Here is an 18,787-nt window from a genome sequence, read left to right on the forward strand (position 1 = left end):
AATTGTTGCCATCATATAGTTTGTGTCACCCTGGAAAGCATCCTGACAACTTCCACTGTGCTGGAGGCTGATTACAGTCTATGGTTAATTTGGGGATAAGTGCTCGTGGAATGAAAAGACAAAACAAAAGATAAAAAATTGTTGAGCTTGTCTGAGCAGAATAAAGCAACTAAATCCGTCTTGTAAAGATAAGGTAAAGGAATAGCAGATGGCAGATTTACACTTGTATGTTGGTGCCAAGTATTGCCTCAAAAAAGGTCTGGTGATGGAATTGTTTTTATGTTATGATAATTAACAGAATGCATCTTGCCATGAAAAAATCCAGAAGGAGACACAAAAAAGCAGTACAATTAAACATTCTCTTTATTGGGGCCTTGCTCTGAAGTGGCACAAGTGATAAATCTGTTTTATGCTGACAGTGCCCATCAGTGCTGCTAATGAAAAGACCCACAGTCACATTTTACACTTTTATTTGGATTTAGATCAACAACACATATAAGATACTTTGGTCAAACACAAGAACAGGTTGCTATGCCGCTCTTTCTGGGCTGCAATAAACATAGTAAAGTGGAAAAAAATGCTGGTTCTCCTGGAACACTGAATGTAAATCTTGGATTGGCACATACAGCTAATAAATACATCGTATGCACTTAGCACTTTAAAACAGAATTGCACATGCAAGATGTAACCAGGCTATTCATCACCTTCATCATTGTCCCTGTACTATTTTTTTTTTTTAATGCTATCTGCTTGCCTTTTTCACAGCAAGAAAGACTGTCATTTGCTGCTCTACTCAGTATTTCAGTGATTAGGCTGGTGATTTTGACACGTTCAGCAAAGGTCACATTGAAGTCCTTCCTGACAGAATTGGCATCTCCTCTATAGCTCAGCTCACTCCATTATGCACTGTAGGCAGCAACGGAAATCCACCAAAGTGAGGTGAGAGGTCTGCCTAAAAGCTGACAAGGAGAGGTTAATACCAAGCAAAGATACAGTAGAGGGACTGGCGTGAATGCAGCTCTTACAATATCAAGAGTAAATACTACTACCACACAAATAATGACATATCAATAATATATTGTACAAGCTTATACAGCAACACATGTTGATTTGCAACATTGTACAGTTTAAATCTAAAGTGCACAGCCTCAATCTGAGGTGACAAAACAGTACTATCAATATAATAAAGGCAACACAATTACAGACACAATTTATTTCCTTCTTACTTCATGTCCTCATGATATTACATTGAATTCATACTTCATTTATGTATTTTAGATTAAATTAAAACCACATTGCACTTCTTATTCTCTCTTCAAGTATTTTAGAGCCAGCAAAACAATATTGCTTTACAAACAGAAGTTGGCCGTTTAGGCAAAGTTAAACCAAAACTTCAGTAGGGTTATAAATAGACAGGCCTAAGCCCCGTAATTCCTACCAACGCTTCCAGATACTGAGGGGAAAGGATAAACTTCAGCTGCCATCTCGGAGTCACCACTAACGTTAAGAAATGATGCAGCACATGAATTCTGCAAGAGCTGTGCCTGTGAAGGCTGGTGAGGCTCCGTGTGGACTGTTCTAGGCAGATGTAGCCTAAGCTCATTTTTTTTTCTGCAATTTCAAAAGCCATGGCAAACAGGGATGTAGTCCAATACTGGGAGAAGCCTCTGACAAAGCAGTTCGTTACTTACGCTCCATCACTGCCATTTGGACTATAGTCATGTTTAGTTTAGGCCTTGTCCAGCAGACCTGTACATCTGTGAGAAGTCTTTACCCTCTTAATGTAGCTTTCTTTAGAAAGAATTTCAGTCAGTTTGTATTTTCAGTGTAGCTTTGCACTGCTCATAGAGGAAATTGTTACAACATAAGCATTTATTCAGACACTTTACTATTTTTGGATAGGCTTTTTTACCACAGGACAAAGAAACCATCCAAATACAACCTTATTTCAGTCTTGGTTAGCACTGTATATTGATTGTGCGTCTGCTTAGTTAGGCCAAGTGGGAAACGTAATTAGGAATAATAGCATCCTATTGTTGTACTGTAATTGATCTTATTAAGTGGTTTTAAGAGCTGCAGTACTCTTGAGGTTTTTTCAGTAATCAGTCCTGGAGATACACAATCCATGTGACATGGAGAAATGAGGTATGGGTACCTCTTCAGAATGTATGTGGGCTTATGGTTTAAAATAAGCAGTAATACATATTTGAGGCACCTCCATCAAAAGAAAAAGAATTCTAGTTAATTTTCAGCTTCTGTCCTTGCAGTTTTATAACCCATATAAAATAAAAATATATAGTTTACAAAATAGGATTTTTTAATATATATATTTTTTTCCTTTTGTAAAACTATACCTATTTAAATACATTTGAAATGTTGCTATAGGTAAATTAGAAATTCTTTTCTAATACTACGAAAAAGGCAAAATACTTTCACTTTTAAACATACAGCTTGTATACTCTGTTTCTCACTACCCCCTCCCCCTTCCCCCAATTTGATTTTGTCACCATTTGGGGCAAAATTTGCATCATTCAATCTGATTGCTTTTCATTTGAAGTAGTCACTGTGTTAAAATTTGGGGTAACATTTTAAGCATTTTCTGTTCTTCCTTATTTGTTTCAATGCAGCTTTTTGTGCAGCTAATTATTAAAGAGGTATTCTAAAACTCAGGAAAGGACTTTAAAGGAACCATGTTTCTTGATTTTAAACTGTACTCTACTCCAACGCCACAATATAGAAATAGATTTACTTTGGAACAAACTACAAATACATTCGCACAGTTTGTGACAACTTAATTGTCTACTTAGAGGTCCAGGAACAGACTTTCACACCGCCTATTATAAATCTTGTCCCAGGCGCTCTATTTCATCAATCAGGAAATCAATGTCCTGATGAGTTGCTGCTGGGTTTGAGATGACCATCCGGAAGAAGTTCACTTTGTCTCCCAGAGGCTGATAGCTCACCATGGTTGTCCCATACTCCATCATCCTGGCTTTTATCACTGGTGCCACCTGCAATGGCATAAAACAAAACGTAGATTATTATTATTAATAACAATGTTATTATTACTATTATTATAACTAAGAGTGCAGCTACAAGAAATGTTAAAATGAAAATGTCCAATACTGATAAAAATGTTAACCTCTATTAAGGAATAAACAGCTTATTGGAAAGGCATTGGATTTATCTGGTTTCTTTGTCCAGCTTTTAAAACCATGGGAGCATTTTCCCTCTACTTTCTCAGTATTGCTGACAGGCAATTGGACACAGTAACTGGTGCTTGTAGTGCTCAAAAACAAACGTTGCAATCATTTTCCATCTTCTTTTTGTATGCCAGAGTGCCATTGCATTACCAAGCAATTATTACATTTGCTGGGTTTACCAGCTGTGGTTTACTATAACCAAAGTTGAATACACACTCTAGAGAAGAGGCAAACTCAGGGCATACCAAATGTGGAGACCAAAGCATGATGGTGCCAGGCTAACCTGCAGTAAAATGACAATGGATATGTCATTTGCCAGAATATAGCAAAGTGACCTGACCCCATGCTCTGGAGCTCATTCTGGGGCCTGTCTGCCTGTTTGGATTTCACTGTTCACTGCCCAACATCCTGGGGGACGCTTCTTACCTTCATAAGGCGGCTCATCCTTTCTTCGTTGTCTTCCATGCTACGCAAGCTGGGAGGTATATACCAGAAGCAGACATTTGTGTGCTGAGGCTAAACACAGAATAATAATGGTTTATGCTGCAAGAAATGCTCATAATATCTCACTTGCAATTAAACTCACGCCTTTCCCCCTCTCATGCATCATATTGTGACAGCAATCAATGGCTTTCATTACCGTAGTCCACTGAGAGTCATCATTATTATTAATGCAGAAAGGATAATTTTAGGCAATTTATTGCCAGGATGTCAGATGCAGAAACACATCACCCAGCTGTACAAATATATTTATCCCCTACTGAGAAGTATCTAGATTTTGTAGGTGCTGTCCCCCCAAGAGGCTGACGGGAATACGGATAAGGCAAATGTCTATTACAGATAATTTAGAGGCAAGGACCGCACCATTTACTGCTATTACACGACAGCATAGTGTAAAATCTGGCCCTGTAAACAGGAGTCACAGGTGGTGCATGAGATAATCTAAGATTTTTTGTTCATTTAATGAAATTTATTACTTCTCCATTTGATTCAGCTAGCTCCTGAATTAATACATATGCATCACAGCGCCTTAGCTACTTCAACTTACGTGGGAGCACCAAGTGGAAAGGCAAAATCAGCTGACATTTTCTGTATTTTTGCAATCTCTCAACAGTTGCCTGCCTCACTGTGTTCCTCTTTGCTGGATGCTATACGCATGAGTTAGAGCAGCTCTGACTGCTGTCAGTATCTTTACCCATCATGAGACTCAGTGGACCAAATTCAGTGATGATGTGTAAGGTGTGGGAAATAAATTACATAGGGGCATGCGGGTATGTGTCTGTGATCTCTGTTTGGAGGTACAGGGTGACGTTTATCCTTGTACTTAGGCATGGAGTACTTAGGGACTGCAACACGGATGGTCCCCACAGATCACCCCAGGTCCCTGTGGGGCCCCCGTGACTGCTCACTGGAGGCTGCTGATAAATGAACTTTGCACAAACAACCTTTCAGAGCTACATGGGGCATTGTAACCCACATTCCTAATGGACTCTGGAATTACAAAACTACAACCTCTTTTCATTGTTTGAAAGCTGGTTCTAATTGTGCGTGTGCTTTATCCTGAGATCCCTGCATTTAGGTTCACTGGGGTGAAATTGTACAAACGGGTAACTTGTGGACAGCTGCCTTGTCCCTGGACCACATAAGGAAGAGAGTTACCAGTACAACAGGTTTTGTTACAAGGGACACTGTTTTTTTTGCTACGTGCTCTTTGGTTTGAAGTGTTGGTAGCATCCCAACATCTAAGGCAAGTGCTGCTGACCAACTGGGAAGAAAAAAACAGTTGCAGTACATACCTTTCCATCAAACACCATTTCATACCCTTCTCTGTTCTTTATTTTGTTGTATAGGTATTCTGCAAGTTCCAAGCACTTATCAATTTGTGCTTCAAATCCTGTGGTTCCCTTTAGAGAAAAAAGGAAAAAAATATAATTATATGACTATCTGTTCTGTGACCAGAAGTAGTGAAAGGGCCATGCAGCACTCACCACAGCACCAGCACGGGTCACCTCTCTGAGGTCTCTGTGGGACAGATTTGGTTCTGTCAGATGAAGGATGCTTTCCTGCATGCAGTTTGTGCACCTATAGGTCTTGCCACTGACTCCCCTAATGCACAATATGGCCCTGATACTACTTGGTTCTCAGCAAAACATTGGTAACACTGGTGATAAAGGGTGGCCTCATCTGTAGATTTTGGAGAGAGGCCTGGGCTGGCACGGAGGAGTGTCTCCACAGGAAGATGCTGAGTTCCATACATGGGGAGTCTGGGGCCACTTTTAGAATAGGGGGCTTTAATCTCCAAGAGGTAATGAGCCAGGGCTTTATCCAAGAATAATTATTTGTAGTTAAACACAAAAATATGCTTTCAGAGACCAGCCTGATGCTATGGAATTGCACATTTTGTTTGAAGACTGCCCTGCCTCCCTGGTGTTTTTCCCCTTTTTATTCTAATTGACACCACACCAAGTCAGAAGCCGTGTTTTTGAAGAGCTCCAACAAATCTTGCTTTTTTTTTTTTTTTTTTTTTTTTTTTTTCCTCTGGCAGAAGTCGTAATCCTCTGTCTGTGACATCATAATTGTTCCTGCAGTCACCAGCTGTGATGCCACAAACCAAGGATCCAGCTTTAAGAGGGAGGAAGGGGAACAAACAGCTGGAACAGATAAACCAGTTAAGAAACATACATCCTATTTTGTAACATTAATATTACAAGTGGAGTGTGAGAAGAGAAAAAGCAGTATAAGACATTGAAAATATGGGGTTTAAAAGAAGAAATGTCTCTGAATAATGGAGGCACATGCTTGCTAAATCTGTTCTGGCAGTGCAGAACTGACTTAAAAGCTTGTGTCATTATCCTTCTGTACACACTGATTTCGAAACAGGGTAGAGCTAGCATAGCCCCAGGAGAAAGGCCTGGAGCTAAAGAGAGGCATGTGGCTAAAACTGCCTGCTGTGTAGGGGCCCCAGTTAGTGCAACAGCTATTCCAACCCCTGAAAATTGCATACCCCTTTACAGAATCCCACACCTCCAGCCATGCTTGGTGTCTGTCTCAGAATTGTTTTCAGAGTTTTAATGAAGCACATGAGGATCTTTAAGGCTTTCTGGAAATGAAAACAGTGATGTCATCTCCTCTGAAAAAAAAACCTGAGGCAACTTGACATAATAGATTGAATAAATATATGGAAGAACTTATTTAGCAACATTTTACAAATACAGATGAATTAATCATTAGAGCTGATGTTTTCAGATTTCCTAGAGAACAGATTTTGATGACTTTTCCTCTACTCTTTCAAAAGATGACTCCATACCTACTTCATGCAATGAAACTAGGTATTCCAGTCTTGATTTGCCATGTTTAATTTCTGAACATCATTAAAATAAAACATCTTTTTACTTCCAGAAATGTATATAACAACATTCTTAGGCATATGATTTCTGCTGTTAGACTCCTATAGTTACACAAAGCAAATGCTGTGCAAAGCCATGGAGTTCAAGTTTCGAAATCATGTGTGCTGCTTTGAAGCTAAATTGTTAAAAAGTATATAAAAAAAGGAAAATAATAATGTTCTTTCTTTCATGTTATATAAGTGAAATTCAGGTCAGGTATTTCCCAAAACGATGATCACAGAAAAGAAACCAGGACCTGGTGTGCATTATTTCAAGGCAAACAAGTACACTGCAGGATGTCCTACCTTTGCCCTCCACATCAGCCATAGCTTGAAGACATCAACATGCCGCCCACACTGCAAAGCCTTGTCTCCAGTGTCGTAAGACAGGTCGTAGTGCTTATCTTGTTGAAAGAGGTAGGAAGCATGCATTTGGTTGCAGCTCTGCATCAGCCCCTTATAGAGACAGAGACACAAAGAAGTCCTCTTGGCACAAGTGTGGCTGTTTTGAGGGCTGCTTTGGGCAAGTGGCTGCACAGCAGAAATTATGAAACACCCAAATTCAGTGGAATGTGTGTCCAAGCACAAGAGAAAGGTCAAAAAAAAAAAAAAAAAAAAAAAAAAAAGAAAAAAACAAAAATTATTTGCTCAGGGGTCTAATTCTTTCACACCTTATTCAGTGTCCAGGACACGCTGGTACCTGACCCATCGATGTGTAATCCACTCCCAGAGCCAAGGTGTTTTTTAAATGAAGTCTGGACTTTATGCTTCTTAGCATCGTCATGTGTAAGTTCATTTTTGGATCTCTCTTTATTCCTTGATTTGGTTCCTTTTTCTCCTTTCCTTGGATGGCGTTCCTCTGACTCAGACCAGGCCAATTTGGTGACTAATGCAAATATTATCACACCACTTTTCTCATTGCTTTGGTGTCTAAAATTCTGATTGTCATTGATTTTGTCCTTTTTATATAGGCAGAGCTCTTTTCTGAGAAAGATATCTGCAAAGCCCCCAGCTCAGATGGATGCCTAAGGTACAGAAAGCTTTGAACAGACAGAAAAGCATATGGCTTTTAAATAGCCAGCTAGAGCTATTTCTGGGTTGTAAGATACTGTTCAGACAGTCAGCTTTGTGGGAGGGCCAGCAGGCAACAAGGAGAAGAACCTGGCCCATGAAAGCGTAAGGTTTCCTTCAGCTTTTTAAGTGAAATGCAGAGAGTCATGTTCTGGCTCTCGTGAACTCCTCAACCAAGTTTAAGACATACCTTGTATATCTGTTGCCTAAAACTGCAATTTCCAGCCCAATAAGAAACAAAACTTGGCTGTTTATCAGCAACTCTAAGCTTTATGTGTAACTCAAAACTGAGACAGTAAAACAAAACGGAGGGGGGGGGGGGGGGGGGAGAGGGGGGGAAGGAGGAGGACTGTTTTTCTCTTAAACTGAGCCATCTGTTCTTGCCAGAGGTCAAGGATGGCACTGACTTCATCAGGTGGGATTTGTTTCAGGCAACTGACCCTGAGGGCAAATAAAAGTCAGCTCCTCTATTCCTATGTGCAATCACTTTGTATACAATCTGTTGTACAGCTGTTAGCAAAACAGCAACCAGCTTTTTGATAGCTGGTCTAGTAAGTAGTGGTTGTATAGCAGCTGTCCCAGTAACCGATGGTTTTATGGAAATTACAGGCTTGAAGGGTAATTCAAGTCCTAGTACTGAATGAAATGTCTACTTCTTATTCCAAGCGAACTTAAGTCGTCCCTTTTTATTTTCGTGTGCCCCGAAGTGGATATATAGATCAGAGCTGGATTGAAATATCTATCATAAAAGTCTAGAAAATATAATGATGCCAAGATTTTGGAACAATTGTCGTACTGCACCATTCATCCTTAGAGGATGAGAATTTGCCTACAGCCACATTTTATGCTACACAGAAGCCAGTGGGGCTACACAGCTAGGCACCCACAACTTAACTATAGACAATACGAATACAAAGCCACAAAACTTTGAAAATATTGCCATTAATTGCATCTATCATTTGTGCTTGACAGCTACTTTAATTCCCTTTTGCACTCACAGCTCTGAGTACACAAGTAGAGGTCTATTTCTCAGCTTCTTTTATAACCTTCATCACATTAGCAAATGCTAACTATGACACACATACGGAGAAAACATGCGGGACTGCAAGAAGGAAAATGTCAGAAGGGACCAGAGAAGCAAGTATTTTGGGCCATACCTCTTCTCTTACTAGCAAGGCTGAACACTGCAGTGGGACGCCCATCATCTTGTGCGGGTTCCAGGTCACTGAGTTGGCCCTGGGAGAGCAAATCACACGAAGCTCAGACACTATTCAACTGTTGTGAAACCATGGAGACATTCAGTAACAATCAGAATAATAACAAACACATAGCAAGGTGCACCTTCTTCTTTTCCTTTTCCTTTTTTTTTTTTTTTTTTCTTTTTTCCCTGAAGAAGCAAAGCTGAAAGTAATCATGGCTGATTGGGAAAGCAATGCCTTCATAAGGGAACCAGCTCTGGATTGTTTTTGGATGACAATTTTGGCAACTTATCACAAGATAATTGCTCTATCCACTACATTTAATTAGTATTAAACTTTCTTGGGGCTCATTTATACTTCATAAACGTAGGGTAAGCTTCTCAAAAACACCCACTTGACTGATGAACTTCCTAAAGGCACACAGCTGAGCAAAGATGTACATTGGAAGCTAGCAAACTAGCAGATTCCCTCTCACTGAGTTCAATTTCAGTAAGGTTTTAGTAATTAACTCACACAAGTATTTTTTGAAAATTTCTTTACATACTTCTGTGTACCTCTGAGTCTCTGACTCTCTTGGAAAACCTGGCCAAAACTAATTTTTCTAGTTGCTGTGGTGATGGTAACTTTTTGTAGCTCCTTTCATTTTAGTTTGGCTGAGATAATTCACACGAATGGAGGATTGGGTACAAAATTACCACAGCAATGAACACAGAACTGATCCACCCTTCTACAGAAGAGCCTGTGCCTGCCTGCCCTCAGGACACAAAGACTGCAAAAATAGCTGTCAGCCCAGATCTTGTGAAGAAACAGGGTGCTGTCACAATTCAGACTAGAGAAGAGACATTTGGGACTGTGGCAAGTGCTGAATGGCAGATTGTCCGGTTGTTTATTGTTGTAATTTTGTGTTATGCTTGACTGGCTATTTGCTAATTACTATTATTACATATGATGATTAGCTGATAGATGTATACATTTGCATCCTATTTGGCAAGCTGTCAAGGATGCACAGTGAATGTGATTTCGTGTAGCGCAACGATTGGAGTTTTGATGGTGTAAATTGATATAAAGGAGCCAATGGGGCATATAAATGCTTAAAGGACTCAGGATGCACTTGCAGGTAATGTTTTCCTTCACAGGATTTGGAGACAGTTTTATAGATTCATGCTTGTCCTTACCATTTCCTACCAAATTGCTTTCACTCCTTCAAAGCAAGCAATTCCAAAATGAACATTGGACACTGCAGCAGTTCTGTGCTTTCTTCTTTGCTGTTTAAATGGTACTGCACAAGTGCCTGATGCAAAAATCTGTAGGGAACAGTCTTCCACAGGCAACATCTGGCCACTTGGCTTGGCTTTTAAGTATTTGGCAGCTTTTAATCAGCATAGAGTCAGCCATCTGACTACAACACCAGAGCTAATGATTCTGAACATGCATTCAGGTCCACAAATTTCCTTCAATATGATACTTTTTCATTTTTATCCGTGCCTATGCTGAATCAGGCAGAAATTCCTTAAGAGACTTCTAGGTAACAGTAGTGTTATGAGTTTTTCTTAAGCAAAGGGATTATGTACTGTCAACAGCTAGATATTAATTATCTGCCTAAAACATTTAATTTACCCTAAGGTCACAACTTCATCCCAATTGCATCCAGAAAACAAATATTAAATAGTAATATCCCACTTTTCATTTGTTTTTCATCAGTTTTTCTGGTCTTGAGCCATCAGTATGTGCTTGAAGAAATTGCTGACTGAGAGAAACAGCGAAGGAAAGAAGCTACATGGATTCACAGATGTTTTTTTTTTTTTAAAGCATCTTGCATTCGCCAAAGTAACTGCACACCAAGCACCTAGGTGATTTTTTGACTGTGGATCACAGACAAAAAAAAAGAAGAGGAAAAGTTTTCCTTTAGAGCTTCCAAATGGATGGCAGGAGAAATTCAAGACTGGCAGAATTTGGTCCTCGGCCATTATTAAAAACAGACTGAGGTGTGTTCACTGGCCAGGCTCAGCTCTGGGAAGGATGCCCAGACCCTGCATGGGAGCGCTCACTCAGCTGCAAGCTTGCTTTTCTCATGTAGCTGTCAACCCCTGCCTGAGACTCTGGGAGGGGTGCACCAGAGTGCATCTCCTGGTGGTGGCCAGACCTATCTGCTCCAGACACCAGGAGGCACACGTTCTTCAGGGTGCTGTTGAAATCTGCTGTGCAGGGCCTGGAGGGAATCATAAGGATAGCCCTGCAGTTCCCCTGCCTTTGACAGTATTTTTTCTGGACTGCCTATTACCAGGAGGATGGGAATACTCAGAGCAAGAGTGCTCCATTTAATGGTTTCTTCCTCCTCTATCAAACACAACTCCGCTCCTCTATTCAGACTTGTAATGACTGAGCTGTACCATGAGACAGGACAGTCCATACATATCAGATCTAGGAAGTCTCTTCTAGAAGTGCCCACATTACCAATCTGGACAAACAAGTGAGCTGCTGTGTCCATCAAGCAGGGGAACAGGACTGGAAACGACAAATTTCATTAATTTGCCTACCACATGGAGTTGGTGCTTACCAAATATTGGAGGAACTCCAGTGGTGTTCAGGATCTAAGGCATACCACTTGGAAAATTATCCAGCATAGGCTCAACCTGACCTTCTCATGCCAGCAGAACTTGGTCAGCAAATCTGGAGGCAAACACTTTTTTTCAAACCCTATCCTCACAGGCAGCTGGGTAGATAATGCAACAGCTATTTGGATATATATCCTTTTAAGGCAAAATATATTAAGTTTGGAGTGCTGGAGGCAGTCTTAACTAAAGCATATCAAATTCATAGAACCACTGGCTGCTTTCCAAATTTTGCATGTGAGATACATGAGAATAGGAACAGGATGAGGAAATTGACTGTAATTTTAATTGGCAATTTGATTTAGAGATAAAAAAGGCAGGAGGGAGATATAATTTAACCTCGAGCAGCATGAGCTTCAGAAAATACACAAATGTGAGAAGGACTCCATCTAGCCCAGAATACTGTCTCTAGCAAGTCACCTAAATAGATGCCTGGGAAGAGGGTAAAACAGGGCAAGTGTATACAAACTTCCTCCAAATACTTGCTGAGTCCTGTCAGTTGTGGCTCACAGAAGTCCTGAATGGTTTTTGACTTCCCTTGAACTCAGATAAATCTTTAACATCCTATAGCAAGGAGATCCACAGCTCAACTAAAAGTTTCTGGGTAAACAGTTGTTTGTAAGTTTAAGCACAGTCTTTCCAGATGCTGCTTTGCCATCGTTTACACTCATCTGTGTGTATTTGTAATATTGATGGGCTCACAACTACAATTGTGTATCTCCAGACACAGATTTACTGAAGAGACATCGATAGCACAGCTGGGAGGGGACATTCTCTCCAAAACTGGCAGGGCAGTGGTTGGTGACTGCCACGGCACCTGTCCAACAAGCAGGTGCATACACACGTAGACCTCAGCATGCAAGCCTTCCAAGGTGCATGTCTAAGAGAAATTCAATTGCTAATTAATTTTGTGAATCAGAACATGTTGCAGAAACCACTCCAGACTGCAGAATGTATGTTAGAAGGAATGAAAATGCAAACGAGCTGTGTGCTGTTCATACTGCAAAACAAAGTGCCACCACACTGTAACACTGAACAAAGGCACTTAGCAATGCTATTTCAACTGTAAGAACAGTTTGCATAATTTCTTCTTACTGAATCCTGGAGATAACACTGGCTGATTTTTTATTTGTATTTATAGACATTGCTATGGTAATCACAAGTCTGTTAAAACATACTTAATAAATGTGTTTAATTAGTGTTAATAAATCATACCTTTCAACACCATTTAGCTTCCATTTGTGCTTTCTTGACATCAGCAGCCCGCCACCCCATGCTCCCTAGAAGGCAAGATACATCATCTTAATGGGAAGATACCTCTGCGTTGCTCCAGGATGACAGCTGTGAGTTCACATTGGTTTAGGGCCCTTTCTTTTCCTTGCTGATGTGGCAAAATGTCCAGGCAGATGGGGCCTGAGGCATCCCCTGCACTAACAATCCTCTTCCAGCAGTGCAGAAGCAGCATTTCGCAGCCCCTGGTCGGCTGCACCGCTCACTCACCCATCCTTCACAACTGCCACTGCTGCATGGAGCTGCCCCACTCTGTAATTAATGACGTTCAGAGCTGCTTTTGGGCAAGCTGCTTTCTCCCTTCTATGATCTAAGTGATAACAAAACACACTGGGATCTCAGCTCCTGTGGTGAGTTTTCATCATATTTCTGACCTGCTTGCCTCCCACCCATTTGCTTTTGCTCGCAGAGATCTGGGACGAGTAGACACTTCATGTGACTGAGGAGTAGTTTTAGCAAACATGAATTCTTCCTTTGAATCGAAATGACTTTGGTTGATAGAGTAATCCAAAAGCAAGATACCTAGCCCTATGGAAATTCAATTGCCAAGCCTCTTTAGAGAAAGGTTTTGCAAACAAGACACAAAACCAATTCTAGGGCTGAAAGATGATCCTTATGAAAAACTTATTGGCATGAACCCAGATAAAGCTAAGAAAAGCAGCCAATCTGATATTTTTTTTTAGCCTTTTGATTAATCTGTTCAGCAATTTGGAGTACTTTACTCCAGAAACAATGCAGCCTTTTTCTTATGCATTTATTTTGCAGCTGCTGCAGAAGCTGAGCCCGTGTGCGGTATGGTTCTTATGGATTTCTTGTATTAATGATACTTAGAGATAAAGCTGAAGGCCAAAAGCTCCCAAACTAGGTCATCCATCTTAAGTGTCCCAGTTGCTAGAAGCACTGCATAGTCACAGCTCCCTCTCCTGAGCTTTTCAGAGGAGTGGGAAGTCAGTGCTTGGACAACAGACTTAATTACAGGAACCGTGTATATATATATATATATATTTGGTACAAATTAATAAATTCATGCTACCATGCCTTATAATCTGTCTCGTGCCCCACATAAAATGATACTTACATCCACGTGCATCCAGATTTTGTATTTCTTGCAGATATCTGCAATAGCTATGAGTGGATCAAATGCCCCATACACTGTTGTCCCAGCTGTGGCACTCACTAGAAAAGGAACAAATCCCTACAAGAAAGCACAGAGGCATTTGGCAAAATCAGATCACAGCAGCCCAAACTCTTCTTGCACTCCTGGAACTGGCATTGCTGGGATGGCTGTCTCCACAACGAGCCCACAAGTGTCTCCTACAGGACATACCTGCTATATTACTTTTTTTTTTTTTTTTTTTTTTTTTTTTTTTGTCTTAATTTATATGCCAGTGATATTACAGTTTCTACCTTAAGGTGGCAGCAAACTTCCAAACCAGTATCCTCCATTTATTTAAGATGCATGAGACAGGTAAGGGCTCAAAAGAACAGTTCTGCTCCCTGCCACCTGCCTGAAACAAAAAGGCCTGCTCTATGCAATGTCACATAAAAACAAAGCCTTGTCCATGAGGCACCATGGTGCAAGAAATCTCTCTGGTGGATTGTGCCCAGGGCTGTGTTAGAGGTATCCTAGAGAGAGTCCGACTGTGCGGTGGCCCAGTCCTGTCAGGGGGAGAATCTTCTCTGGGGGTGTCTCCTGGGGGCACTGTGCAGGGGAGATGTGGGGCTCAGCTCGCACACAGTGGGGAGACAGCTCTTCTGAGGAGACAGTAATCTCCATGGAGCCCAGGGACCACCCCTTGGACTCCCGCTGCTGAATCCTATGCTTCACCGAGTACATACCGTGACCGGACTTTTGCACTGTAAGGTCTTGAGTATACAGTAACTCTCACCAGTGTTTTATTCTCAATTCATTAGTAGCTCTAATTTTGCCTTATTTTTTATATACTGCATTACTTTTATTAGACAAAGTGAGCTCTTAATGAAAATTTGTGTTATTGAGCCTTTAATACTGTGTTTCTAATGACTACTTAGATAAAAGTTGTTGAAGGAGTAGAGCCAAGGCCATTGCATACTGCAATCTATTGTTTTAATTCAATCTTCTGTTAATGAACACATACAAAAGTAGTGTACTTTAGAGAGTGTGTGGATCTTAGTTTACCTCCCATTGATTTGGTGACTCTGTGAGAAATATTTTCAGTGGATTAAAATGCATATGAATTCCCCAGATGATTTCTTTGTTTTTGCTAATATTCAGCTGAGGAATTGCATCAGAGGCTGATAATATGAAAAAGGGAGATGTTACACAGAACAACATATAAAAAAGCCAAACAGTTTATGAAGATTGTGAAGTAGATCAAAACCTTTTTTTTTTTTTTTTTTTTTTTTTCTCAGCAACTCTTGCCTTCCTAATTACCAGGTCACATTTCTGAGAAATACATCAAAAGTTAACGTCCAAGCCTATGTTATTTTACCAAGAAAGCAAACAGCTGTAGCATTATTATTATTATTGTTATTATTTTTCCCTTTCTTTTTCTCTCTCTTTCTTTTGTTCTTTCATTCTTTTTTTGAAGCAGAAATGCTAGTAAACTTACTTTTTGTTTGGCTTCAAGAATTCTCCTTTCAAGGTCTGATGGGATCATTTTCCCTCTAGGACAAAAGAAAGTTATATTACAAATTTGATCCTGAAATCAGCTTCTGCTATTACTTCTTCACTTTGTAGTAAACCCCCAAAAAGGAACAAAGTGACGTTTTTGCCCATGGCATATGCAACATTGAAGAGCTTAGAAAAGACTTTGTCCATTAGTCTATATTTTAGCCGGCTTATTCTGTCAACCAGTTTGCATCAACACAGTGATGGTTACTGAGAGAAGTTATCTAAGGGTCACCCCTTGGGTATCTAAGGGACACTGCTGTGCTGCTCCATGGAGGTTACAGCCCTGGGAATTGCTCCCAGGCAGGGGCTCAGCCCAGGGTCCCAAGATCCTTGCTGGGTGCCAATCCCCATGGTCCCTTTCAGCAGGCACAGCAAATGCCAGCAGAGCTGCATGGTGATGAGAAGAAGCTACCAGTCCGGACACAGGGCACTGCCAAGCCCTTTGTGCTGGCTGCATACTGGATTTGCAACACATTTAGCGTGAACCATTTACCTGAGATTCAGACTCAGTGGTAAAAGGCTTGACGGCTAATTTATGAAATCTTGCAAGTGAATTAAGTGCAAGGTAAAACAGAGCGAATATTGAATGCTGAAGTTAAATTTCTCTTTGCTTTAGCCATAAGCAAGACTAGCTAAGAAAGAGTACACATAACAGAAATACAAACATAACAGCTCCCCACATTACAGGAATGAACTCTTCACTGGGTTTAAGTGTTGTCCATTTAGATTAATATACACATATACACTGAAGGACTTCCTCATTTCTTAGTACAGCTGGATGTATTTTTTCTTTCATTAAATGGCTGATTTCCTGTTGCTCTAAAAAAGAACAACTTCTGCTAGAGCTTGAAATAGCAGTTTTAGGAAACAAATAAAACCATGAGTTTTAGTTTTGCTTTTGCATTAAAAAATGGTGCTTTCACAGTATCTGGATGGATGTAAATAAAACAAAATATTATTAATTTCTTGTAATAAAATACTAAGTTTGACAAGTTTTAATCCTTACACACCTCATGATACATCAGTAACTGTTTCAGTAGAAATGGGTTTGCACAGCTGATTTTTTTTCACAATCTGTCCTTCATTTTACTTACTCAAAACACTGAAAGAACAATTGAAACTAGAAAAGCTCTACTCTAAAAATTAGCCCTGTATTTTCATACAAGTTCGAAGTATAAAAAGTATTGAACTCGTTCTGAGTTCCCTCAGTTACCTGTACAGGTTCAGACAAAAGCAGTAATTGTCTCATTTTCAAAAACTGTTTCTGGGACTTATGGGAATAAAGGAAAAAAAAGCATGCTGTGGGAAGGTTCTGAATTCCTCCTCTAAACATAGTTTAGATGTTGATCTTTAATGGTTTCTAGTTTATCGAGGATGTGCACAGAAGAACACACAAAGCTGGGCAGACCCCTTCACTGCCAAAATTTGTACCAAGGTTAGTGATCAGCCAGCACCTGGTCATACTGAACATGTGCAGGAACTCATAGTCAGGTGAGAGCAATGTCCAAGCAATGCCAAATTTTACCAAGAAGCTAGCAGTACATTGGCTTTTAGTCTAGTCCCACACAACCCCCTGCTCCAAATCTAGGAAACAGCCAACAGCATTGCACAGCATTTTCTTGTGTTGTCACCTGTGCGCAGATGACCTGAAAGTCTCAAAATGCACTGAAAAATAATAGGCTTTGAAGTACTGAAGTACTCCAGTATTGAAGTATATCAAATTAAGTCCTTATACAAACTTCACCCAATTAACATAGCACGGGGGTTATATGAGATGTGCTAGGCAGCATCAGAAGCAGGAAGGCTACTGGGAAAGGCTGAATGGACTCAGCAGCAAAAGGACAGTGAGGATGGAGACTGCTGGTGTCAAAGTCTTCTCATTGTGCCCATCTGTATACACCCATCTGTATACAGTCTTCACTGCTGCCATATCAGACTGAAGTGTTTTGACCTCAAACATTCAGGTAATATGCTATTACTATCAATACATGTGTGTGGTGATGAAAGAGGCAATGGAAGTGTACAGTTGCCCAGTCCAGGACATGAGCAAGAACATCATTTCCTTCATGTTTTCCTGGCTGAAATTCACCACATATTTACATAGTCCCATACAGCAAAACCAGGCAAACTTGATGGGTGTGGAACAAGACGGGGAGGAGAAGAGCCACCAAGAAAGATGCTTGGTCATGCCGAAATGTCAAAAAAATCTCATGGTGCTTCTTCACCCTCCTAAAGGTCTACAACTTCATCAGCCCCCATCCTGCACCAACAGCCTGCTCTGTCCTGTTGTCATCTCCTGGGATTTGGTGAGACATGCAATAATCCTACTGCTTATTTCAGGATGGGCTGAAAAAACATTGTGGTCTTCGTGGAAAACCATCATGCTGCATTTGCACAAGAAGAAAAGGAAGGCATGACTTCATTGATCCATATCCGTCTTTAGTGAGTAGAAACAATCAGAGATTTAGTTTGATGTGTGTTGGTCGTATGGAGGTTGTCATTAATTCCTCTTCAAGGTGTGTTCAGTCTTTTGTTAATAAAGAGATAATAAGTCCACAAGTCAATGTGCAGGCACTATGATTAGCACTGTAAATTGCTTAGTTGGTGCTCTCCTTTTACAGTGGGAGTAGAGCATTTTGACTGCAGTAAAACCTTCAATTTAAGCTAGAGCCATAAATAATTCAGTACCTTGCAACAATGATATTTGGGACTCATAGTAAGAGTATACTTTACTGGAATTCTCTATAGAATTGATAAATATTTTCAATTATTTTTGTCCTGTAGAAAATGTTCTTTCCCTTGAACTGGAAATGTTGAGCAAATCATGTTGATTTTGTTAACATTCCTTTACTTTCGCAAAATGGGCTTTCAAAGACAATTGAAACCTTTTACCTGAGTGAGCTAAGAAGTTGTTTACAAACAATTCTGTAGTACCTATGGGAACTGTAGGTAGCCTGCTGGGCTCCTCCTTTCCAGGGACCATCCCCTGGTTGGCCTATGCTGCCCACGATGCTGGGAAGACCCTTCACTGAACTGACTGTACATCCCACTGCAAGGATGTACCCAGTGACTTGTAGTACAGCTGAGAAGGATGGTGGGGGTATGAAGTGATAGAATTACATTAGCAAAGGCTCCTCAAGTTTTCACTCCTTTAAAAAGCTAATTTCAGCTCATTTTGTTGGTTCAAAATGTGACAGTATTTAAATGCTCCATTTTGATCAAAACCTTCATGGTTTCTTAAGAGAATGAGTAAAGAATGATTGCTAGTTTGACTTTTTGTTTCACTTCTGGAAAAAAAAGAGTAAGAAATATCAGAAATCCTTGAGGAGGGAACTCAAGATTTTTGATGAGCTCCAAAAATTGGTTCATAAAGA

General features: G+C 40.3%; 1 protein-coding gene across 1 annotated transcript in view; it reads right to left on the reverse strand.

Moving 5' to 3' along the window:
- Nucleotides 1-345: 345 nt before the first annotated feature.
- Nucleotides 346-18,787, reverse strand: part of GAD2 (glutamate decarboxylase 2) — a 37,785-nt gene continuing 19,343 nt past the window's right edge. The window contains exons 9-16 of the mRNA XM_035318989.1: nt 15,352-15,406; nt 13,839-13,955; nt 12,686-12,750; nt 8,817-8,895; nt 6,895-7,044; nt 5,000-5,107; nt 3,630-3,719; nt 346-3,011 (exon numbers count right to left, since the gene is read on the reverse strand). Of these exons, the coding sequence (XP_035174880.1) occupies nt 2,838-3,011; nt 3,630-3,719; nt 5,000-5,107; nt 6,895-7,044; nt 8,817-8,895; nt 12,686-12,750; nt 13,839-13,955; nt 15,352-15,406 (838 nt within the window). The 3' untranslated portion in view covers nt 346-2,837. The remainder of the gene's footprint in view (nt 3,012-3,629; nt 3,720-4,999; nt 5,108-6,894; nt 7,045-8,816; nt 8,896-12,685; nt 12,751-13,838; nt 13,956-15,351; nt 15,407-18,787) is intronic.

Source organism: Oxyura jamaicensis, chromosome 2, assembly GCF_011077185.1.
Source record: "Oxyura jamaicensis isolate SHBP4307 breed ruddy duck chromosome 2, BPBGC_Ojam_1.0, whole genome shotgun sequence".
Taxonomy (NCBI): domain Eukaryota; kingdom Metazoa; phylum Chordata; class Aves; order Anseriformes; family Anatidae; genus Oxyura; species Oxyura jamaicensis.